The sequence below is a fragment of the Populus trichocarpa genome, chromosome 9 (genome assembly GCF_000002775.5).
Source record: "Populus trichocarpa isolate Nisqually-1 chromosome 9, P.trichocarpa_v4.1, whole genome shotgun sequence".
NCBI lineage: Eukaryota > Viridiplantae > Streptophyta > Magnoliopsida > Malpighiales > Salicaceae > Populus > Populus trichocarpa.
The window spans coordinates 856,334-881,384 of record NC_037293.2 but is presented as its reverse complement, the minus strand read 5'-3'; the positions used below and the strand labels follow the sequence as shown (position 1 = coordinate 881,384).

Here is a 25,051-nt window from a genome sequence, read left to right as displayed (position 1 = left end):
TAAAAAAAAATAATGAGAGAAAAAAAACTCGAGTCAACTCATCAAACATGAGGGATACAGCAAAATCCACTCCTCCTTTAAATTTTTTTTAAATTAAAATTAAAAAAAAAAAACAACTGTTACGTATTGCCTTTTGGCCTTGAATCCTAATTTATACCACAAAGTGAGCTTAATAAACGAAAAGGTGAAAGGAGAGGAGCAGAATTTCACCACCTTCATGCATGGACTTGTTTTCTTACGTGTGAAATTATGATAATAAAAAAAAAATACAATAAATGATAACACCTATCCATTGTATAGGCAATACCAAAAGCAACAGTTCTGCACGTGAAGGGGAATCAGTTGATTGTTTGTAGTTAGTTGAGAAACTGGTTGTTAGTTATAGCTAGTAATCAGCTGTATTGATGTATAAAACAAGCATTGTACAGAAAGCTGGTCATTCAAGAAATAATATAAGAACAATTGCAGAAATTTCATAACTCTCTTCTCTCTAATTCCCTCTTTTCTCCCTCAAATTTCTTTCTAAACTACTGTTTGTTAAGGCAAGTCCTAAACAATTGGTATTAGAGCAACTTTTCAAGGCCAAACAGAGGTTGTTACTACACAAAACAATTAACAATGGTGGAAAACAACCAAGGGAAGGTTTTGAAGAGACTTTACTTGCAAATGGAAGCCATGTTAGCAACCCTCTAATCCTCAAGACCAACCAAGCAAAGAGGCAATGAGGTTCAAAAGAATCATCTTTGGTGATTCTTTCAAGTCCAGGGTTGTTCTAAAATGATTGAACCTTCCAAAGTTATCCATGATCGCAACTTGAAGCATGAGATTTATAAATATGACTTACTTTAGATGTTCCTGCTATTCGGGATTATAATGAAATTTGTTGTGCTTCATGATAAAAATCAAGCTTTCCTCCAAAAACAAGATGCTATTTCAGCTATCAATGCTCTTCAATACTATAAAATTAACGTTTTCTTTTTATACTTTAAAATTGAACACCACCAGAATCCAGAGAAATGGAGCAATCAAACATTGTGGCTGCAAAGTTGACATGCCATTCCTCATGAGTTCTTTCTTCATTTACCTTCTGTTCTACAGTAGAAAACAAAGCAAAGAAAGGGAAGAAAAGACAACTATTGCACAGCATAATAATGCAGCAGTTCAGAGGGCAAAGAATGGGAAGACAAGATTTGCTTTGCATGACAAAACAAGGATCCATAGAAGAGTGGTCGGATGTAGTTGAAACTAAACTCTACCACTACCATAATTTTAAAAGTGTTTGATTAATAAACATAGTTTTACAAGATCCATTATTTCAATTATAACGTGATTCAAAATTACATTTGACATTCCCACATATGGTAAAACCATATATTACACGATATACAACCTAGCATAATCAAGGACATGAGACTCTGCAATATACATTATTCATGTTACAAAAAAGGGAGAAAAAAAAAATGTGGAGTGCAAGATTTTATATACCCAAAACCTAGCATGACTGTTCAAAGTCACACACAGCTCACTCGATTTTCTCTATGACTTCCAACCTGGTTTTCCTCTTCCAACCTTTCATTGTAGCAACGAGGTTGATCAACCCAACAATTTGATTTTTTCTGTATTCCTGAAAAGGAAATGTGCATTTGTGTTATTAATAGACAGATTGAAATAGTAAAAGTATATTGAAAATTATAGAACACTTCCTTAATGCCAGCGCAGAATATTTCTTACCGGGTGAGCTCGAGCCCAGTGGACATACTCAGTTTCTGGAAGATAGTAAGCCTGTATTGGTTGATAGAATGAGAACACCGATTAATAATCTTGATAATGAATATGTTGCCTAGGCATTTCTAACTGAGAGAGGCATTCAAGAAACGAGGCAAATTGGTCAAACTGCAAGCCTCCAACGTCACTATTAAAACATTTCTCCTCCAATATACTTTTGAAGAACTTGTCGGATAGAATATACCAGGTCTTACCTTTATGAAAGTTTCAACCATTTGTAATTTTGGCTTGACATTTACATGGACAAAATGTTGTAGGCCATTGATCAATACCTGAAAGGATTTTAGATAGCACATAAATTTATCACTTCTCAGGAGGTGCAAAAAGAAGTAGGGGCAAAAAGGAAACACAGTTTTTTTTTTTTTTTGGTAACAGCTATGAGAGAACCTGAAGATCTAATGACATAAGGGCTCGTCCTTCATTACTACACCTCTTCACCCGTGATAGACCTTCAATGAGGGTTTCAGCAACAATTTCGAGACCATATTCTAAAAGGCGGTCTTGAACCTAGGAAGATAGAATAGTTTAAACTAATTAGTTATTTACATTTTGAAACATGAAAAGAAACATTTATGTTAGTACAAAATTACAACAGAGTCAGTCACAAGAGTGGAAGTTATTAGTTAAATAATTCTTTTATAGATAAAAGAATATGTTATTAGATAATGAGAAGAAAATAATACAAAAGCAAAGATCGTGAATCATGACAAGATAAAGAAAAGTAAGCAGCAAGAAACAAAACCATGAAAAAAGGCACTGCAGTCCCACTAAATAATTGCTAAAGACACCCCTGTAACTGCCCCTACACTTTGGAAAGAGAGTAATTACTCCATCCAAACAATAAACATAGCACATCCATAAAAGATTAAGGACCTCCCCCTCCCAAAACCCACAAAAACATTTGCAAAAACTCCTCCACTTGCCCACTGCTCACTAAAGAAGGCAAAGAATCCATTCCACATATCCCAAGCCACCTAGTGTTACATAAAAAGTTGACATCATGTCTCCCCACTGCTAAGAAACACAGAACTTAACTATTGTATGTGAAGTGCTCATTAAACATCCATGATTTGCAAGTACTTCATGTTAATATTTTTTTTCCTCCTGCTTAGTATCATCACAACAAGTTTAGAGTACAGGGACACAAGAAAATTATGCCAATTATATCAGGAAAGGTCAATGATTAGGAGGATTGTTAACTGAGTTACTACCAGAAAATTAGCCAGCCTAAGAAACCCATTTATTTATCAGTAGATGTGCACAGACACATGCATTCAAAGTGCTCCTGTATCCAGAATGTAAAACATCATATTCGTTCAGATTTTAATCTACCAAATATTTAGTTAGCAAGAAAACAAATGATGAATTTCTAGTTGTACATTCTGTATTCAAAAATTTTGAGGATGCTGCTCCTCACGAGACGCAGATCAGCCATTACCTCTTTGTGAATACCACCATGTGCAAGCCTCGTTTTATAGTGCTTAAATTCTCCCAACAGTAAATCAACATACCTGTCAATATACCCAAAAGGAGATTATAAAATGAAAGCAGTATATTCTGCTAGATACATAATTATTGTAAAAGTAATCCCTGTCATATTAAATAATTGCAAGGGAAATCATGTCCGCATATATCAAAAATCAAAAGCTAACATAATCAACATGAAGCCCTAATTCCATTGATTAACATGGGTCAAGCTCAAGCATGGGGTGTCACAAAGGAAAAAGCAGAAAGGGAGAGGACTAAGGTCATGACCAAAAAAAAGCTCCAAAGCAATGGGTTATCATCAAACAGAAACTCAACCCTAAGTCAACCAGAGTTGGTGAACAGACCAGTGCATCAAAAACTTCGATTGATAGCACAAATTGCACTACAAATACTAGAAGAAACAAAAGAAAAATGGTATGGAAGTTATGAGATCATAAACTTGAACAATATTAATGAATTGATTATTAATATAAAACGAAAGAATGAAACAAACCCATTGTGCTCTAGCCCAAGCTCTTTTACTTCCCATTTAGCATTAGCAATCCGATCAACATACCTGTAAAGAGTGCTTGGTGTCAAAGATGGTATTAATGACCCAGACAAATATTGTAACTAAAGAAATATTATATATTCTTCAGCTAATTTTTTTTGGCTAATAGGTAACCAAGGTTCATGGAATCTAAATTTTAGGTTGTATTTTACATGGGAAACTGATCATCTTCAACGCCATTTCAGTCACGAAGAAGAGCAGATGAGCAGAAGACTCTTGATCATTATTTCAAATATGGGAATAAGGTTAGATGAAGCTGATGTTATTTGTACCCACATGCCTCTTCATAGCAGCCGGCAGCCATACAGAGACTTTTCCCTCTCATTTCGTTGCCCACAACCTACGCTAACAGTCAATTAGTAGAGTAATTAGGAGGCTAATTGGGCGGAGACTCTTCATAGTTTAGTAGACAATCTGCCCATGTGATGGATGTGATGGAGGTGTAGGAGGGAAGATTTTAACTCTATTTTAGTTTGAGGTAAACAATCAAGGGTGTCGAGTATCTGCAAGTGGGTGGTGTCCTTCAACGACTTGTATAATTTGAATGAGAATTTTATTATTTCTTGAAATAATGGGAACACGCGATGTTTCCACTCAGTTTGCTTAGAGATTGCGGCATAGACGTTTGCAAGTTCTCCTCTCTTTTTTTGGGTTGACCCGGGTCAACCCATCTGACCCGTGACCCGATCATTATACCGGGTCGGGTTTAAAAACTATGCTCAGCAGGGAGATATAAGAAGGAGGTTTTATGAGATGTTCCTATGAATGTTGCACTCCTATTGTTGGGGAGACCTTGATAATTTGATAGGAAAATCAAGCATGGTAGGTTTAAAAATAGATATACAATGAAAAAGGATGGGAAAACATACACACTTGCACCATTTTCAATCACCTAGACAAGTGTATGAAGATCAATTGAAGCTGAAAAAAATAGAAGTCAAGCAGACTGTATTACAAAATAATGATGAGGATGTGAGGCTGAGTGAAATTTGAAGGCTTCAGCCAAAGTAATACATCATCAAATTTGATTATTTTACCTATTAATGAAAAGATTAGTCTTAATGGTAATAAAAAAGTTCAGGTGGTGAAAGACTTATATGCAAAGATACACGGCAAAAGATAGAGAAGAAAAATAAGTAACATGCAAGGCTAATAGAGGGCACAAATTAGTAAGGTTTCAATCAAGAGATTGGGTTTGGATGCATATAAAAAAAAAGGTTTCCTGAACATAGAAATCAAAATTGATGCCTCGAGAAGATAATCATTTTTAGATCATAGAGAGGATTAATGACAATGCCTAAGAAATGGATCAACTAGACGAGTATGATGTTAGTGCTACATTCAATGTTTTTTTATTTCTTTTTATTTGATATAGGTGATGATTCAAGAACGAATCATTTCGAGAAGAGAGGAAATGATGCGATCCAAGCAACACCAAGAAATCCATTAAAAATTCAAGTTGGTCTAGTGACAAGACTTAGGACTAAGAGATTCAAAAAAACTTTTTAATGGACTTCTTCAAAACACATAAGCTAAGGTAGACTTCAAGAAAATATTAAATAATGAAGTACAAGCCTTGTTTGAGTTAATTCATGTTCAACAAGGATTTGTATGTGGGCATTCCGGCATTACAAAAAGATTGGAATAAGAAGATTCAAGTCTACCAGTTTTAACCTTTCTTTCATGTTTTGGTCATAATTGAAGCTACAAAAGAAATTTTAATGTGATTCTAGTTGCATTGGAAAGTAAACATCTATAGTTTTCTAGTAGTATATGGCACGCCTTCTAATTCATTAAGACAATAGAGAACCATATGTTTGAAATTGAGCTTTAATTCTACCAGTAGATTATGAAAACAATATGTCTTATTTAAATTAGTTGGGTTATTGTTTTATTTATCTTTTAGTTATTATTAGACATTTTAAAGATATTAGAGTCATTATTAAATTTTGATTCATTGGATTATTATTATTTATTAAGGATATCCTATTAAACTAAGAATTATTTCTAGTATAAATATTTTTTTTGTAGACACTTTTTAGAGAAAGACTATTTTTAATAAAAACAAATTAGTATTTTTGCTATCTTTTGTGATTGATTGAATTTCCAAACTCTTTAAAAGATTGATCAACTTCATTATGATTTTATACTACTCATCGCATCTTTTTATAGATGTAAGGTGGAAGTGATCATTGCGTATAACTTTAGTTCTTCAAGGTAGGTTCTTATTGAGTGATGTTGCAAACCATTCAAATCTGATTTTAAACATGATAAATATCAAGTATATTTTGTAAGCAATTGTGTGACATAGACAAAACAATTAATACCTGCACGTTTTCACAGCTCACCCGTTTGATGCTGCAATTCCTCCTTTATATTAAATTCAGATTTCATTGTCTCGAATTATGTGCATTCCTCACTCAAGCAATTTTAAAGTGCTCCTTATGAGTTTCAAGACTGCTGCTTCCATTGCCAATAACAAACTGATTAATCTAATCACCAAATACATTAAATATGATATTTAGGTCAATCCGGCCCCTGCTGAAATTTTCATGCCCTGTAAATAGGATTTGCAGATGATCCTGCATCATATTTCCCTTGGCTCCTAATTTTGACTCCATTAACAAGCTGCAATTTTTATTTAATTGGCAGTAGGCCGGTTCCATTTTATGCTATAGGCTGATTTCTTTGACTCAAATCACAACTTCAAGGATTTTTGAGTGCTAATAGGGTTGCCAGTATTATTGTTATGCAAGTTTTATTTGATAGAGGAATTGACTTGCCATTCAAAAGGCTGCTTTGAGGAACCTTTGAGTAGTTTGAAGTACACAAAAGATTAACAGTTCCATCAAATGTAAATGTATCTTAAAACAAGGATAAAAGTCATAAGTTAGTATCTGTAGTGAGAAATTCCATTGGAGATGGCCATGGGCATCTGATAAGGATTCATGGAAATTATTCAGTTCATTAAAGTAGAAGAGCGTGTGATGGTTAAATAAATCTAAAAGGGCTTGATCAACATGATTCAATTCTGGACTTACCCGTTGATATGAAGAAGTAATCTTGCAGTTGTCCTGTGTATGTGCTCTGTAAGATCAGGTACAGAATCCACCTGATAAAAGATAACTTGTCAACAGTAAAGGAATGAAAACATTTGTATCTAAATTAAGGACCAAAAGCACATATTTCATGTAAAGACAAAAACAAGCTGAGAAGAAAAGATAATCTGTGAAGGTTAGGTAAGGGGATATGATTATGGTCCAAACTTTGTTGTTGGACAACTTTACTCATTAGGGTTAAAAGGAAAGGAAAGGAAAAGAGAGAGAGAGTGAGAGAGAGAGTGAGAGAGAGAGAATAAAATGAGTATGCCTGTTCAAGTAATGGGCACGTTGTAAAATAGATGGCATAGGTATGGTAAGAAATGTAGGGTGGAAGCCAATCAAGTCCTCCCTCTCGCTTAACCAACAACAATCTCAAAACTTGGATGTTTCAACTCCACCATTGCTCATTTCCTTTTTGACCTATACAACAACCTAGAAAATGGAACAATCAGAACATGGTGTGCATACATGGATAGGTAAGCAAACTCCCAAGCTCTGGTATTCAATTGGAAAACTGATTTACTTTATGAGATGTCCGATGGTTTTCCTGCTAAATTTGGACATGGAATAATACCTGGACAGGCATATTTCTCTCCTACGGTATCTCATTATGTCAACATAAGAGATACCAAATATCCAATTTAACAACTTCCCATCAATACAGTGTCAAATTAATTTAGCAAGATTTGAAATCATCATGGCTGATAAGATGCTCCACAATGCAGTAAAACAAGGAAATATACCAGTATGACAAAAAAATCTTCCACTATAGCTGGATTATTTTGAAGAAGCATTGACTGAAGATGAGTTTTAGATCTGTGTAATATTTGAGCAACAAGAGATATGGCATCAGCAGCAGCACATCTTTCCTGCAATACAATGGTCATATTATTGTAGGCATTCCTGTTACAGAACAGTTCTTTGGTAAATCCAAACAGCCAAATTTAGTGGATAGCAATTGAGAGCTCATAGTAATCAAGAAGCCACCGCACATTCATTATACTGAAACAAACAAATAAAGTGAGAAGAAAATATATAATTGTGTAGCTATATCTGTTTTCATGCATCACATATATCATACCACTTCATCTGAGCAACCCACCCCCGCCCTCTCTCCACACAAGCATAAACCTAATTTTCCAATTCTGGTTAAAGGAGCACACTGACAAAACATTTAACCAAACCATTGTAATGCAAAATCTGCTTTTGACAAGATCTGTTTTACAAGACTGAATTATAATGTGAACGAAAATAATGGCCATGGGACATCCAGGAGAGTCAAAACTCCAATACACTTGCCAAACATTTTACAACACTAATTTCCTGATACATATATATATTTTTGTATGTATGTAATTTGTAATGCGTATGCTTGACCTTCTCAGCAGGGCCCTATACCTCCAGTGCCAAAGCTAGGACAGAAGGATCAGTTTTCTAAGAGAAAAAATAAATAAAATAAAGGTCCGATGTAAAAGAGGCAGATGATTCTCCCTAAGCACAAGCAGGAAAAAAACGAGTGCCAATCTACTACCTACCATCAAGGGCATATCATGAATACCAAACAAATTATAATCAGCTATTGCATAACCCTGCATTGTTGGGTATCATGACCAGTGATGGTCTTTATGCCTGACTCACACTTCAAAATCAAAACAGTTGCACTGGGCAGAGCAGACTATTGATGTCTACTTTGATGGAGGTTGAGATTGAAGATTGTGGGAGAGAGGAGAGGAAAACAATCAAATAACATGCATTGGGTTACACAATGATCCATGGGTGCTGTGGTTTACAAATGATGTCCTAACACAGCATATAGCATGGATAGGAGTGAGTTCTCAAGCTTTAAGGTTGCAAATCTAAGCTGTAGATAAAATTCTCTAGTATTTTATTAAAAATCTAAATAGTTTGAATCTACATGTTCTCAAAACAAACTACACATACCAATTTATATTAGTTAAACCTAAAATCATTATAGAAAAGGATTTTTAATTAAAACTAAACTAACTAATAAAATCCATCTAGCATTAGGATTCTTAACTAGTAAACCCTAATTAAATTGAAAGTCATAATCTAAATAGGAGAAAGAATCCAAATGCAACAAGGCAAATAAAAACAATCCTGCACAGTAACTTCTGAGCCTTATTTGAAGGCATTCCCGATCTCCAATCATCATGAAATTTTAACACAATAGGAAAGAGGGTATTTAGAATCTTTTTTTTTTAATTTCAGTTCAATCCAACAATCGGATTAAAAGTTATGCTTGACTTACCAAACTGCATCTTAAACTCCTTAAAACCTAAAAATCTTAATCCTTAATGAAATAATACAATAAACATTATTATGCCCCCATGTCAGCCCCTGTGTACTTCCAAAAAACTCACCCTTGAGTTATCTATCAAGAATTGAACTCTTCCACTCTAAAGGAACAAATACTTCGAATATGCATTATAGCCAACATATTCATTAAATAATTTAATTTATGATGATTGTATGCTAAAGAAAAATCCATATTTAATGTTATATTTTTTGTTCCTATGAAGTTCACTTATAGTTCCTTCACACATTCTTTTTTTTTTTTCAAACTTGACTCCATCATCATCTATGACTTCCAATACTTCAACCTTTGTATATAAAGAAACTTCAAGATAATCTTTCAAAATATCTTTAGGAGAATTGTAAGAAATTATCGTGTCCTCCATATTCTTATTTGCAAGATCTTTATAATCACTACAAGATACTAATTTAGAAGTTTTCTTGATTTCTTCTTCAACATTAGTAGATGAAACATTTAACAAGTAGAGTAATATTTGCAATACTATTTTTGTCATTGTTGTGATGTTGAAACTTTTTTTTTCTTTGCTATTCGAGAAGGTTGAACAGAAGACAAATAATAACAATCTATTTGCTTATCTACCCGATATAAAATCTATTCATAATCATCTTATATAAACTCTAAAATTAAAGATTGTCTCAAATCTTGCTAAGATGAAATTAAAAACCTACCAATATGAGTTATAAAGTCTAGAAATTCAAACTACTATTCTCTAACACCATAGTAAGAAAGCTTGTGTTTGACAAGTCCTTCTTTTTTATAATAAGGAATCTTGTTGAAATAAAAGTAAACTTTCAACTCTATCAACCAGATAATATATTTTTTCTTCAAAAATCTTCCATCATAGAAAGGAATCTCATCAAATTCAATAATAGGTACGAGGTTCAACCTGCCTCGAGGTAAGTCTCCAAGCAAGTTCCTCTCCTCTTTGTGATTCATGTTTGCGTCACCCATTAGCCGAGTTAGATCTGTTATGGTTTGCTCTAAACGATTCATTATTTGCTTGTGAGCTAGTGCAAAATGATCTAGTTTCTACTCTCAAGCTCGCATAGCGCCCTGGAGGGCCTCCACTCTTGTAACGTGGAGTGGGTTGCTACCGTCTCTGTCCATCAAAAAGGTCAACCTGCTCTGATACCAATTAACATGGCATATAGCTTAGACAGAAGCTAGGGTTCTCAAGAACTAAAGTTACAGACCTAAGCTGTAGAGAAATTTAGAGAAAACTCTCTAGTATTTTATTAAAAGTCTGAATAGTCTATATCTGAATGTTCTCAAAATAAACTAGACATCCATATTTATATTAGTTAGACCTAAAATCCTTTTAGGAAAGGATTCTTAATTAAAACTTACCTAACTAATAGAATTCATCTAGAATTAAGATTCATAACTGGTAAAATCCTAATTAAATTGAAAGTCCTAATATAACTAGGAAACAATTTCAAATACAACAAGGTAAATAATAACAATCTCACACAATAACTTATAAGCCTTATTTAAAGACCTTCCCAATCTCCGATCATCATGAAATTTTAACCTAACAGGAAACAAGACCTTCAGAATCTTTTGTCAAAATTTAAGCTCGATCCAACAATCGGATTAACAGTTATACTTGATTTATCAAATTACATCTTGGACTCTTCTTAAACTCCTCAAAACCTAAAAATCTTAAACATTAATGAAATAATGCAATAAACATTATTATGCTAAGAATTATGAAGAAATCCCTCCACGTCATGTCCATACCAATATCATAGGCCTTGCTACTGTTAATCTTGATTTATTATTATTATTATTATTGCAAAGTGTTTTAAGAATCTCTTTGCTTTCAAGTGTACTAAGCTAACTTGCTAAAATATTGTCATATAAATGAGGTAAGCACAAAAGAATTTTCTTCATGAAATTAAGAAATATAAATTTTAAAGTATTTGTATTTATCATTTCTAGTTAAATCACAATAGTAATACCATTATGAATGCCAAAATGACCCATGGTACCACAAACGCAAACACAACCATAAAACAACTGCATTTGTGATTCTAAACTAAAAAAGGGAGACAAGATAACAAATGGGAGAAACCAGGCAGAGAAGTGATACAGGGAAGGAAAACAATATCTCTATCCATTTTTATTGTCAATCCCCAATCATCATACAATGGCTCTCGTGAAACTTAAAACATGGATGCTCTTATATAACACCAACAACCATGATAGAACCCTAGAACAAGTTGCAATAAGAATTCTTAAATAGAAAACCAAAACCCAACACTACTAAATAAGAAACAAAATAAAATCCTAATAAAAAATATTCAACAGAAAATAAACCAAAAGGGTACAAAAAATAAAATTTTCTAATAATTGTTAAGAGGCTTGAATAATAAACTAAATGATCAACTATGAATCCTAGAAGTCTTTCTTGGTTTTCCATCATCATTGCTTAGAGATACAAAAATTTGCATAATTCAAGTAATCTTGTGTAGGTGGACACAAAGGATTGGAAATATCTCTCTATTCAGAAAAACTTTATTTTTCCAAGACAGTTGATGCATAAATACCTTGAGACCAAAGGATGTGGCTAGCAAATGATTTGAAGGACTAGCAGGTGTTACATCTCCATGAATATGTGTGCTCGAAGATGTGGGTGAAGAGGATGAAACAGGGGTCAGCTGGGGTTTTATCCATTGGTCACAATCTTGTGTAATTCTGGATATGGCTGTCTTCAGCCGATCTGCATAACATAGATATGAATTATGAGTACGCATTAGCTCAAAATAGTAGCAGCTATGATTAGGGGTGAATGAATGAATCAGAATTGATCAGCATAGGACAGGATGGAGGATTAAAGGAAAAAAGGAACCCTTACATTTGAGAGAGTCAGATTTTCCACTTGAATTAGAGGTCTGCTGAGCAAATGTTTCAAACACAAAATAGAAGAAAATCTCAAATAACTGGCATATACCCTGCAAAAATATACTGAATCAGGAAAAACAATTTAGAGAAGAAAAAAATGCCATTAGATTTTTAAGTTAAAATAAATAGAGGATAAGGAAACAAGAAATGCAGACAAAATAACATACCTTAAAAACCTCAACATTTACTATTTCTAGTTTCTGCATGAACCTTGCATATTTGTCCATTGACCTGACATCCACAAATAAACACAGTTCAGTAAAGCACAGTTATGCATAGCTGCAGATTATAACATCTACGTACAAATAGCTATCAGTTAACAGAACAAAATGGCATTCCACCTGAGAAGACAAAGAGATGATCCTGTCTGTGCAGATATTTCATCAGTTTTACAATGTGAAGAGTTACTTTTAGGAGCTTTTGGTTTTGAAATTCGACTTGGGAGTTGACTGTCCTCATCGATGAAGTCTGCAAGTAGATCTTCATTTTCATCTTCTGAAACGGGCATTCCATTTTTATGACTTGCACCATTACCTTGGGGAGACACCGTATCATTTGCATGTTCATCATATTCAACGGCGGTTGCCCCATTAAGCAGGGAAGAACTGTGACCATCTACTGAAGTGGGGATTAATTTTGGCGAAAATGGATTTCCACTTCTAATCCAAGAGGAAAATCCACTTTTCTTGCTATTGGCATCAACAGATTTCACTGATTTGTTAGAATGATGCAATTTTGCATTAGAGGAGTTATCATGAGATGGAACTATCAGGGCTGCCCCATCACCAACAAGCCCAGCAAAACTAATTGCTTGTACAGTATCTGGTGGCAATTTCAGCCAACTTTCCTTTTCCAATACCATTTTGAGTGCCTGAAAAAAAAAATCTGAATATTAAAATTCTCATTATGTTTCAAAACGCAGATATTCAAAATTTAGATAAGAAAAAATTTATTAGAATCACAAAAAAGTTATGCTATTGTGCCAGGACAATAAATAAGAAGTGAATTTATTGACAGAAAACTTCACGCTGTGAAACGTGAAAGTATCACGCAACAAACAGATGAGGGGTACAAGCAAAGAAAACTAAAATTGTATGACAAACTAACCCTGGCAAACAACTTACATGAATATTTTGCCGATGAAATGCCAGCAAATAATTCTCGCATACAGCCTTCAACTTCTGTCTGAACTCAATTGCTTCAACTCCACAGAAGGCTTCCCCAGCCAAGATGAATACATTCAAATCATCATAATTTTTCAAGAATTGGTGCACACTCATAGAGCTAAAAACTGCAGAAGAAAGCAATACTGATACTCTGCTTGTTGTAAGCTGCCAAAGATTCTTTCGTCCTCTCTGAAGAGTTTGTGAAACAAATGTTGTCGCCTCTTTTCGCAGATGATACCAAGGGGATTCACTGCTTGGTGCTTCACCACCATTACTTTTAGTTTCATCTACATCAAAATTGCAATCTTGATACATAGAAGTTGTTGTAGATTCCTCGATAGAAGATGAACCAAGCATTCCATCTACAGATTGAGGAGATCCATTACTTCCTAAGGAATCTTGCTTCATATCAGATGTTTGAAATACCAAATCCTGAAAAACATTGAACAATTTTTTAGGTTAAAAATAGAGAAACAATCACATGAAAATGAAGACATAACTGATGTTAAATAACCAATGTTAGTTATAACAACTACATAAGAGATACAAAAGGATGTCTTTTAATTAAAACAGATTAAAAGAGGAGGAAACTTGTCTGTGGTGATCTTGGAAAGCTTTCAAACGCACACTGCTTTTATTATCCCCCACGATTTCAATTGACAGAAGAAATAAAATTTCATGATTTAAGAAGCTATAAGCTGGCATAAAAGATCTACATTTAGATGGTTTAGCTTCATTTCATGTAAGAAATCTACGTAGTCCAAAATGAATGTGCCTCATCTAAGATTGGTAACAGTGTTGCCATAAAATGTTTCGTCAAAATGAGAAAACAAAAACAAATTATTAATTATTAAAAATAACTAAAAAACAACACTATAGATACAGAAACAACGCCCAAAGCATTAACAGTTCAAGATGATCCATTAAGTTAAATGACGCCCAACAACTGTTTCAATGCCAATTAAGAAACATATTTAAGCAATCATCCAAAGTTTACAAACAAGAAATGGCTAAAGCATAAATAGGAAAAGAGAGTTTAAAGGTACAAAATTTAACCATCAAAGTTTGCAATCGCTGACCTTGTTGTGGAGAGAACTGAAAACATCCCAGAAAAAAGTAGGGAAAATAAAAACAGAAACAGGGAAGAGATAGAACTTAAGTCTTACCTTACTCTCCAGTTGGAAGTTCATTATTTCATGATAGGAACACATCAACCTGAATAAGATAGCTAATGTTCTCAATAAACACGTCCTGAACTTAGATTCAGGTATCTGATGGCATAGATCACTGTAGGTAAGTCTGGATGTAATGAAAAAAATGTTATGTAAATTATAAAAATAATTGAGGGTTATGATGAATTCAATACCAGCACAATTAAAGTGAAAAGAAAGTACCTATTGTTCTGCATCTGTATTTCCAGGTCCTGCATAAGTTAATCAGTGATCTGAGTAAAGATGTAAAGGAAGGAGAATTTTAAGGGGAAAACCCTGAAGAAAAGTTGAAAATTTAAAAACCTCAAAGCATGCATTATTAAATGCACACAAGTGTGCGTGTGAGAGAGAGGATTTTAGACTTGAAACTCGTAACTGAGCTATGTATATCTTGTCCACTACTTCCAATTCTCAGAAGCTATTGTCAAGCATAAAATCTTAATTATGAGTGTACCTCATGTACAATAATCTTCAACACAGAGTGGGATTCCGATAAAACTTCCTGCATGAAGAAGCTCTGCAACTTTTCAGCAAGACCAGAGATATCTCCAATTAAAGCATATGCATCAACTACCTGTTCAAATTGTAACAATCAATCATTTGAATCCACAAATTTTTCACACAAAACTCCAAGTAGTTATATTGATTCTTTGAGTGCAATTTGCCAAGGTAACATACTGTGACTACTCATGTTTACTATAGATAAATAATGAGGATTGTGAGAAAATGTAAAACAAGAAGAACCTAATATGCAAGTGGGGGAGGAAACAAAAGTTTTTTGTAATACTACCAATCCATAAGTTGTTGAAAGAATTCCTTGTTCAGGTGCATAAGAGCTGGTTCAAAACTCAAATACCTAATGTCTGGTAGAAATAGAATCAAATGTTAACCCGAAAAAAGGACAGGGGAGTGGTTAGATAAGAACTAGAGTAAGCTATCATAGAGTAAGCTATCATTTCTTTCTTACTCAATGGTCTAATGGTTATGCAAGTGGAGTTGACCCCTTTAGAGAAATCCCCAGCTGGACAGGAGTAGTGAAATCCATTCCTCAGTCTCAGATACAATTCCCCGGAAACTTTAACAGCTAAACCATCAGTTTCCAGTTGACAGAGGAAACGATGTCCCAAATCCAGAATGATAGTTACATTAATAATACACGTGATATTATATAAAACTCATCTTATGAAAAAATATGCTACAATGAGAAAGATAAAAACAACATTAAGCATTGAATAAAACAAACCAACTTATACAATATAATTACATGAAACAATTCAAGAAAACAGAAATTTTAACAATTATATGCATGTGGAAATTGGAGTAAGAAAAATATCCTTTTCACAACAAAAGATCAATATACTGACTGTTATGTAACTCTCCTCCTTGAACTCCTCGCACACTCCCAGCAAAAGTGCATCCAGCTTTTGAAGGGTTCTCCCCAACCAAACCTGTATGAAAATCAAAACAGTTACAAGAATAGGGAAAAGCTACTCAAGTAGAATTGTTTTTCACCAATGTGAGCTTCTACTAACAATAAACGTGCAAGACAAACAATAAAATGGTGAAACAATGAAGCATGATAAAGAAAATAGGGAAATATCAACAGTGAACTTGGATTTCTTGATAAATGCATTATTTAAGACAAAACAGAGACTAATTCGGTTTGGATAGTAGATGTATTTTTTTTCAGACTAGCATAAAAAAATGTACTACCAAAGCTTGATGGAGAATAATAGATGTATGTTTAACTCATATTTATATTCACCTCAACCCCACGGCTCATCTCCTGTATTGCTGAAAGCCCTGAGAAACTGTCTAATAGCTGCAAATACTCAGATAGGACTTGGAACGCCTGGGAAAATAAACAGAATTTAGTATGATTCTCTTTGACACAATAAACAAGAAAATAGACCACATTTTGTTAGAAAAGAAGGAAGTTGAAGAGCTAAAGGCCATAATACCATAAGACATCACTAGCCAAAGATACAGTGACCAACCTTGCAGTAATTTCCTTCTTCAACCAGGGATTCAAGTGCTATTTGCATGTCTAATGCACGACGAAGCTCAGTTAATACTGGAAGCATGTCCTGAAATAGGAAAGGACAACTTATATCTACCAAATGGAGCTCAAAGCATCAACTTCTTCGGATTGAAAAAATAAATATGAAAAATGAAATGTTCAAATGTTATTCCTAGGGTCTCCAGGAAGATGAACATACCAGGAGAGCTTGTTTCTTTTTGGAATTAGAATTCACTACAAGATCCCTTGAAACCTCATTCATTGATGAAGTCAGGTGCCTTCTACCATTCTGCAAAACAAAATAAAGGAAATCCTGATCCAGAAAGAGAAGCAATGCTGACAGTGATGAGACGTTGATGACAATAGCATCCTCAAAACTACAAATTACATGCCCATGGGCATGCACATCATGAATTAAAAAAAATATATATGCATTTCTTACGAGTATCATTCTTGACTAAGGCTCGTTAACCACGTAAGGAAAACAAATGCTTACCATGCAGATGACATTTGCAACCTTTAAATCTTTCTCTACTTCCCTCACCAAATTCATCCCCTTCACTGGCCAAAAGCAATTATAAATGTCTCATTCAAAAGCAGGTCTCTCTATTTGTTCAATATAAATGCATGGACAAGGGAAATTACTATAAAAACAAACCTACCTATCAGAAATAAATTAATGACAAGGGAAATTATTACTTGTTCATATCAACACTGAAAACGTTTAATGCAAAAGTGGGAAAGGAGTTTAACAAGGATGAAGAATGCAAACCTTGTCAAGACAACTCTGAGTTAGATATGTTACAATTAATAAATGTACATGCAAGAACATTAGTTGATCAAAAGAAATATCAGCAAAATGTTCTCTTCTAAATGAAATCTAATAAGACCTCACCCATTACTTCATGATGCTCCATAACATGATGGGATAAACGTTCTGCTACTCTATCTAGTTGAGCTATTCTAAGAGTGGCCTACAAAAAGAAGAATCCATGTCAAATTGCAGTCAATTAATTGGAGAAAAATATTTGAGAAAACAATGTTGTGTGATGATGAAGTGCATCAACATATTTTATGCAGTAGTTTAGACCGGTAATGAGCTTTAAACATGAACAGGCAGCTATGGTGTGTACAAGAGTATGGAATTCTGTGAATCTGTAAGGGAAAAGAAAAAAATCAAAGCCATAAAACTGATGAATAAAAGCATAAACTCCATCATCAAACTCTCAACAATATTATACTTGTCCTTGAGTTGTATAAACTTTATGTACTTTGCACAAAAGCAAAGAAAGAATGGTCATAGTAACTTCCTATCAGGAGAACTAGTTCACTGAATGGAATCAGACTAATTCTGTACTTGTGCACACACTTTCAATCACATTCTTTTAGGTAAATATCTAAGAGTTGGAAATCACAATTTATTATTATCCCCTAAAGGATTTGAATGAGTGTTCTATAACTTTAGAGTATTTGCAGTAGTTTAATTGAACTGAACTGGAGGTAATTATTAGTTCAGTTCAATTTCAGTAGTTTATGGGATGTGGAATAAGCATCAAACAGTGAAGGTAATTATGGCAGAAGCAACTTAAAGCAATGACAGTGGTGGCAAATGGCAGTGGGTGACAGCAGTGTTGGTAGCAACCTTAAGAACAAGAGAGCTAGCATTAGCTGATGTTAGTCATCTCCATTTTAGTTATTATCTCTGTTATCACCATTTTGTCACCACTTACCTCTCCTAGTACCACCACATTGCATCCACTGTCATTGCTGACACCACCATAATCATGATGTCTTTCTGCCACCACCATCACAGCCATTATAGCTGTGGTGGTAGCAGTACCGATGGCAATAATGGTGGCAGCGAGAGGCACGGAAACAAATGTGGTGAAGTGGCAAGGGCCAACTGTGGCGGGAATGGTGATAATGGAAGTGGCAATAGTGGAGAATAGGACTCAAACATATATATATATATATATACCTCTCAATTTTTAGCAGGGATTCATTTTTTTTTCTTTTAATTAAGGATTTTGAATTCCATGAAAAGTGAAAGTCAAAAATATTTAGATAAGAATTGATGAATTCCCAGAAATTCAAAATTTGTGGCTGCAGGTTCCCCTTTACTTATCCCACTTTAGGTTCCATGCACCAGAAATCAAACTAATGTAAACTCAATTAGTGCATTTGACTAGGGATTGGTTATCATGCATATGAAGCATCCAAAAAGCATAAATAACATGGCAAGGCATGCCCCTGGTCTCATCCATTAAATGAAACGCTCCCCTTTGGGTGCCCGAATACCAGAAATAAAACTCATGAAAAACTGGGCAATGTATTAGACATTATAGTTCACTATGAAGTCATCATCACATTATTGATGGGTTCACAATAAAGCAACAAGCATAGGGAAACTAGTTGAAGATCAGCAAAGAACACTTAAAATTTTAGGCTTGTCTACAAAGTAGGTTGCTTATAATGTATGTGTGTTAGAAGATCAATAAGCATGATGAACATAAGAAAATCCAACCACATATTATCTGCCCAAAAAATATTGACAAATCATCAAAATTCAGGTACTTTGGGCCAAACTGAACACCAAAGTTAACAAATCATATTTTACACGTATAGTCTCAAATATTTCCTCTTTTAGACAAGGAAAAGTAGATAATAGTTACAAATGAATGTGGGAGCTGGGAGAATATAAAATCCTCCAAACTAGCAAGAAGATCAAGAACAAAACTCACAATGTAGAGTCCTTATGTCATTCTAGAGTGCCCAAATCCTCAGAGAATATCATCAGTAAAAAGTACCAAACACAATGTGTATACTTCAACATTATAAGCCTCCCTTTTGCATATAGGTCCAGGGATAGTTATCTTAAGTGAACCCCACATATATGTTATAGGAATATAATCAAAGAGTACTGGATATTTCTCTTCCAATTATGTACAAGTGATGAATACAACACGACAGACACAATTGCATGGTGCAATTTACATGCAACTTTTGGACCATCTTATTTTAGTGAATATTCATATTTTCATGATTCATTAAATCCATCAGTTTTCTCATGTAGAACATATAATAATGACATTATAATCATACATACCATGAGATACTACAAAAGACCATCTAATTATGGTGCAACATTCAGTACACACATCATGGCAATACATGCAAACAGAGTAAAATATCAATTCTATTTTTCTAGAAAGAAGTACCTGTTCCTCAAAATACATTAATTCGTTTTCTTCAGATGGAACATGCTCTAGAATATGCCTAACTGGATCAAAATCCTGCACATGATGATACCCAGCAGCCTTTTAGTAAATCAGCTCAACTTTTAGCTCGATTCATAAGCAACTACTCATATTCTAAGAAGCAGAAATAAAATCAGAAAGTTTCACAATAGTGTAAAGGGTACATTTTCATATGTTTGTCACACAACTCACAGCAAAAGATATTATTTTTTATAAACGAATATTATATTGACTGGCTGAAAAGAACTACAAAATCATGTTGGATGGTGACTCATTTTCCAAATCATGAAAACAAAAAAAATTAAAAAAATAATATATATATATCATAAAAGAGTAGCCCAATCCCATTATCAGCTAAGGCAATTCACCCAGATATAACAAAGCATGAAATGAAGAGTAGAGAGAAAAGCTACCCATCCCACAACAATTCTCCCTGTGAACTGATTCCTAGAAGTTCTAACATTTCTCTCCAACCACATACGCCATAAGACTGCATAAATGGCACATTCCCACAAACTCTTAAAATTTTACCTTCCCACAAAACCCAAAAAAGTGATCAACATAGAAATTTTAACCATAGCATTCTCATAGTTTGAGACAAATGGTGGTTTCATTCTTAAGAATTCCATGCTTAGAGTTACATGTAATCCCTCTTAAGTTGCAGCATTGACACCTACAAAACAACTTGCCAAGAAAATTATGGAAACATCTTTCGCTCATTAATGTGAGCACGTGCAACTTGATCATTATGTAGGATTACACAAAAGAATATGGCATTGCCTCATCAAATGGTTGCCAGTCAAATAAAGAGCTACCATAATGGCCATGCTATTCTCAACATGAGCAGTCATTAACAAGATAATTTTATGGTGATACAAGTTCGGATAAACACGCCCCTGCTGGCACCTTCTTTAGTTTGGTCTTTCTTCCTTGCTAATAGAAAAGAAACTTGATGGAACTGGTCTATAAAGAGCATCACTTCTAGCTCTTCAAAGAACCCCTGCCCCTGGATTTTATGGCATCTGAACCACTGCAACTAGCAAAACCTGAGGTATCTCTCTTGTGGCCAGACAGTGAGTAATTCATAGAGACTCCACTATATTTACACATACAATGCTACCTTCCACAAGACTTATATGAGGCCAAAAACCCATACATTTGCTTGTATCTAGTTCAATTAGTCAATAATGCACCTCTTTTATTTTTTGGTTCACCTACAATTTGACAAATAAGAGCCAGCATCAAAGGCTAATCAATCAGTTAAGAGGGTGCATATTGTGCCAGCATGTCAATGTTTGATCTTTGTCATCTAACAGGTTTTTCTCTCAGTGTTTCCAAATATTGAAAATCAAAAATTGGCATTCTCTCTTAAATTTATGAAACAAAAAGTTAATTGATCCTCTCCCTTAAAAGTCCCAAAAAACATACAAAAAATTTCTCACAAACAAATTCCATCTTGAATCACCACTGCTTCATCAGTCTTTGTCAATACGCCAATTTCACCATCAACCACTCATGTCTACTGATCTCAAATCCAACCAACATCAAAAAACATAGCAAGATCCAAACACCTAACCAATAACCAATTGATTCAGGAGCAAAATGACCAGCAAATTACCATGGAATTTGAAGACCAAATGTGAACTTTTTTAATCACAAGAAGAGCTATCCAATCTCACCATCCTTAAAATAAACCTCACCATTCAATTTGACAAAGTGATTAACTCTACAACATCCACTAGTGTGTGTGTGTAGAGAGAGAGAGAGAGAGAGAGAGTTGGCCTCTAAAAGCTCTAAGTTTGAAGTGGTATTTTTTTATCAGGCAGTTATTGCAGTCTATGATGTGCTTAAAAAGTTCCGCAAGTTTGCTATAAAAAGTGATACACAAGGAAAGAGAAGGTTCCTTTAGCTTGTTTATAACCAAACAATAAATGTGATTCCAGTGGTTGGAAAAATGAGAAGTTTTGAAGCTTCGGGGTTCAAAGTCTTACAAGTGATGAATTATTGTGTGACAATTTTTTTTTTCAACATTTCAATAGTGTCTCGATGCAGCAAGAAATTCAATTGTTTTCCTTCCAATTGTGCTCTTCTCAATCGTAAGTCATGCAATTGTTTACTTGACAATTATCTTCTGACATTAGATTAAAAGAGAAGGGAGAAATAAAATGAGCCAGGTTATGTGGTCCTAACAGAAATTCTAACAGCACTTATGGACAATGAATTGATGACTTGTTTGACCAGCATTTACAAATTGCCGTTAAATTGTCCTAAGTAATAAAAGTGATTTGATCAGCATTTACCAAATTGCTGTTAAATTTTCCCAGGTAATAAAGTGATTTTTTCAAAAGATTCAACTAGACATAATTGTGTTTTGCTTTTGAACCAAGGGAATATTACAAAGACCTCCTGGTTTTAGGAAATTACTAGACTAGCCAATAGTTTGAGCATTTAATACCATGATTGATTACACTCTATCACAAATATAAAAAAAAAAATGAAAGCACATCATGAAAATGCGAAGTAAAATAACTTGTGATGTTCTACCAATAAGTCTTTTGCTAAGAATAAACTATAGAAAGCATTCTCAAACAGATAAACCATTTTCAAGAAAACATTATTGACATACCACATAAAAACAGGATAAAATTAAAAGCAAGTAGAAACCTCTTCATAGAAGTCTTCCTCCAGCTCCTCCACCATGTGACCTTGTATTCTGCTTCCGTATATTGATCGTAGTTCTTCAGAACTTGAAGGAAGATTAAACCGCTGATGAGGAGGCATTCCTGCAAGCACACGAGCAGCAGCAGCAGCTGCTGCAGCTCGGGCTGGAACCTGAAAGGGAAATGAGAATCAAAATCTGCCTAAGTAATCTCCACAACCCTGTGCATGAGAGTCACACCAGCTAAGAGTTAAGCCATGCGTAAGTATGAATTTGCACAGCTTTAGCAATCTGAATGAAAGAACTCCAGATTAACAGTGAGGATAAGTAAATGACAGAGACTGTTACTATATCTGTTCCAAAAAAATAATAGTCTATGTGAGCAGTTCGAGAGATGGAAAGCCAATCACTCGCTGGAGTAAAATTTAATGACCAGCTCAAGATTGAACCAAAGAAGCCTCTTACTGGTGATGTGGCACTAAATCTCAGAAACTAAAGATTCATGTCATAAACAATTGTATATCTTTGAATGAAAGAGGGAATTTTCAACGGTATAGCTCTAGCTCATAATCGTAATTGGGGCTACTGGATGGGTGTTTACAATACATGTTGAATAACCATTGATGCAGAAAATTCAGAGTTTTACCAATTTGCCACCAGACTTCCACAGGAGAGTTGGTTAAGGAAAAGTTGAAAGACAGAGAGAGAAATAGACCTTTACCACTAGCATTCAACCAGGTCCCTATTACTTTCACTTTTCTTTCTCTACTGTTTTTTTTCAATATGAAAACTACTAGATAGAACCCATAAACTCCTGTTCCAAAGATCTGAAGACTTTCTATCAGGCTCCTCGCACAATAGTCAGAAAATAACTAGAGGAATCAGATCAAAACTACGCTGTAATCAGTACAGAAGTGGATACATCTCCATTTCCATACTTTGACTAACCTTATAAGCATCCAAAGAACCCATGTCCTTCAAAACATGCTCCCACAGCATTAAAGTAAAAATGGTAAAGATCCATTCAGCTACACTTTTATAAAGGAAAATTCTACTGATCAAGATTTCATCCCTTTTTCCAAGATTGTCAGTGGTCAACACACTCCGAAACACCAGTTCCTAAAAAGAACAAAAAAGAAGAGAAGGGGAAAAAACAAGCTTGGAAGGAGCAACTGCCTTCCAATTTCCAAATAGCTTCCATCAAAAGGCAGTGCTGTCAACCCCCAGCACACCCCCCGCCCCCCAAATAAAAAAAAAACTCCTGTGACAAGAGCATGATTAAAACAGCCATTTCAAGACTACCTCCAATGAACACCATCTTTTTCATGAATCTCCAATGCATCAAAAGCATGACAAGAGAAGTAGCATGAATTCCAAAATCCCAATCTTGGCATTTTGAATAGAAAGTACTCCCATGAACAGCACTAGCTACTTTTAGAATTAACTATAAAAACATTAATATCATTAACTAACAAGTAGACCCAAAAATAACTCAGATCCCTAACAAACAAGAAGACTGGAGAATCAGTCCTCTGCTAGTGACATGCCACACCAAGAATCAACCTAAAAGAGCAAAATTTCCACTGCTCACATCAAGCCTCAGAGGCAGCATAAAGTCTTTCAACCATTTCTGATAAATCTCCATTACTCACATCAGGCTCCACCCAAAATTTGGCAACAATGACCTTCCACGTCTAACAATATCTCTCTCCACCATGGATCCAGTAAATACCAGTCAAAAGGATGAGACATTTGCCTGCCAACCCCAATTTACTAATAGGAAGTTTAGCAATGCCCCATTCAATTCCACTAAGAGGAACTGGACACACGTGTCAGGTTAACAAGCTTTCTTCCTATAAAAAAATTCCTACTTTTTTTTATTCTTTTACAAAGTTCAAGATTGCATTTGCTAGGGTTCACAAATCGCTATTAAATCAAAAACATTGAACTTAGAATTAGTATTAATTAATCAAATTAGCAAATGCAAACAGCATTAATTTAAAAAATAATAATAATAATAATAACGCTACATATATACATACCTCCGGGCGATCAACGGTGGGAGGCAAAAGACCAAGAGATCTAGCAGAGCGAACAGAGCTCAAAATCTTCTCGCCAACTTTTGATAAATCCATTCCGCCGCTGTCTCCTCCTCCGCCTCCGCCTCCGCCTCCGCCTTGCAACAACAAAAAGGGGACCAAAAAGAACAATCTAGAACTCTCAAATCCAAAACGAACACCTTCTTCTCCTAAATCAGCATTTAACAAAAACGGGTTCCCGAATACGCTACCGAATGGGAACAGATTCGGCTGCATTTTAACTCCAAACTCTGAGATCTACCCTTACTACTACGACAACAATAACAGTACCCATTTAAATTAAACACTCTATTTATTTATTTATTTTTTCTCTTTCGATTCCATTTTATTTTTTTGGATTTGAGACTGAATTCGGATTTGATGCTTTCCAGTTTCTAAACTCCGTTATAGTTATTTACTAGATTGACTGCCCGCGCTTTGCTGCGGGCGATTTTTGTTTATGAATAAGGTATTATTTTTTTACCGGAATAAAAATA

At 34.6% G+C, this 25,051-nt stretch overlaps 1 protein-coding gene across 15 annotated transcripts; it reads right to left on the bottom strand.

The window, feature by feature from the left end:
- Positions 1-1,259: 1,259 nt before the first annotated feature.
- LOC7496467 (uncharacterized) lies at positions 1,260-25,051 on the bottom strand. 15 transcript variants are annotated; one of them, XM_024608672.2, is made up of 25 exons: positions 24,519-25,045; positions 22,482-22,649; positions 19,779-19,853; positions 17,456-17,534; positions 17,057-17,121; positions 16,760-16,849; positions 16,538-16,627; positions 16,306-16,392; positions 15,905-15,988; positions 14,995-15,114; positions 14,724-14,752; positions 14,496-14,628; positions 13,288-13,761; positions 12,505-13,034; positions 12,331-12,394; positions 12,117-12,213; positions 11,809-11,981; positions 7,668-7,793; positions 6,865-6,935; positions 3,767-3,829; positions 3,224-3,296; positions 2,173-2,292; positions 1,980-2,057; positions 1,732-1,782; positions 1,260-1,624 (listed from the first exon to the last, which is right to left on the bottom strand). In XM_024608672.2, the coding sequence occupies exons 1-25, from the start codon at positions 24,789-24,791 to the stop codon at positions 1,523-1,525; spliced, it is 3,315 nt and encodes a 1,104-aa protein (XP_024464440.2). In that variant the 5' UTR covers positions 24,792-25,045; the 3' UTR covers positions 1,260-1,522. The 15 variants fall into 15 exon arrangements, 10 of the variants coding, with proteins under 10 accessions (XP_024464440.2, XP_024464441.2, XP_052311728.1 ...); XM_024608673.2 differs by lacking the exon at positions 17,456-17,534 and having other exon boundaries at positions 17,057-17,116; positions 24,519-25,046; XM_052455768.1 differs by lacking the exon at positions 19,779-19,853 and having other exon boundaries at positions 24,519-25,046.

Coding starts and splice junctions, on each gene's coding strand:
- LOC7496467 (XM_024608672.2), bottom strand. CDS start 24,791: ATGCAGCCGAATCTGTTCCCATTCGGTAGCGTATTCGGGAACCCGTTT. Junction 13,035..13,287: donor TTCATCGGCAAAATATTCAT/GTAAGTTGTTTG, acceptor TTTTTTTTTCAG/GCACTCAAAATGGTATTGGA. Junction 12,214..12,330: donor TAAATGTTGAGGTTTTTAAG/GTATGTTATTTT, acceptor ATATTTTTGCAG/GGTATATGCCAGTTATTTGA.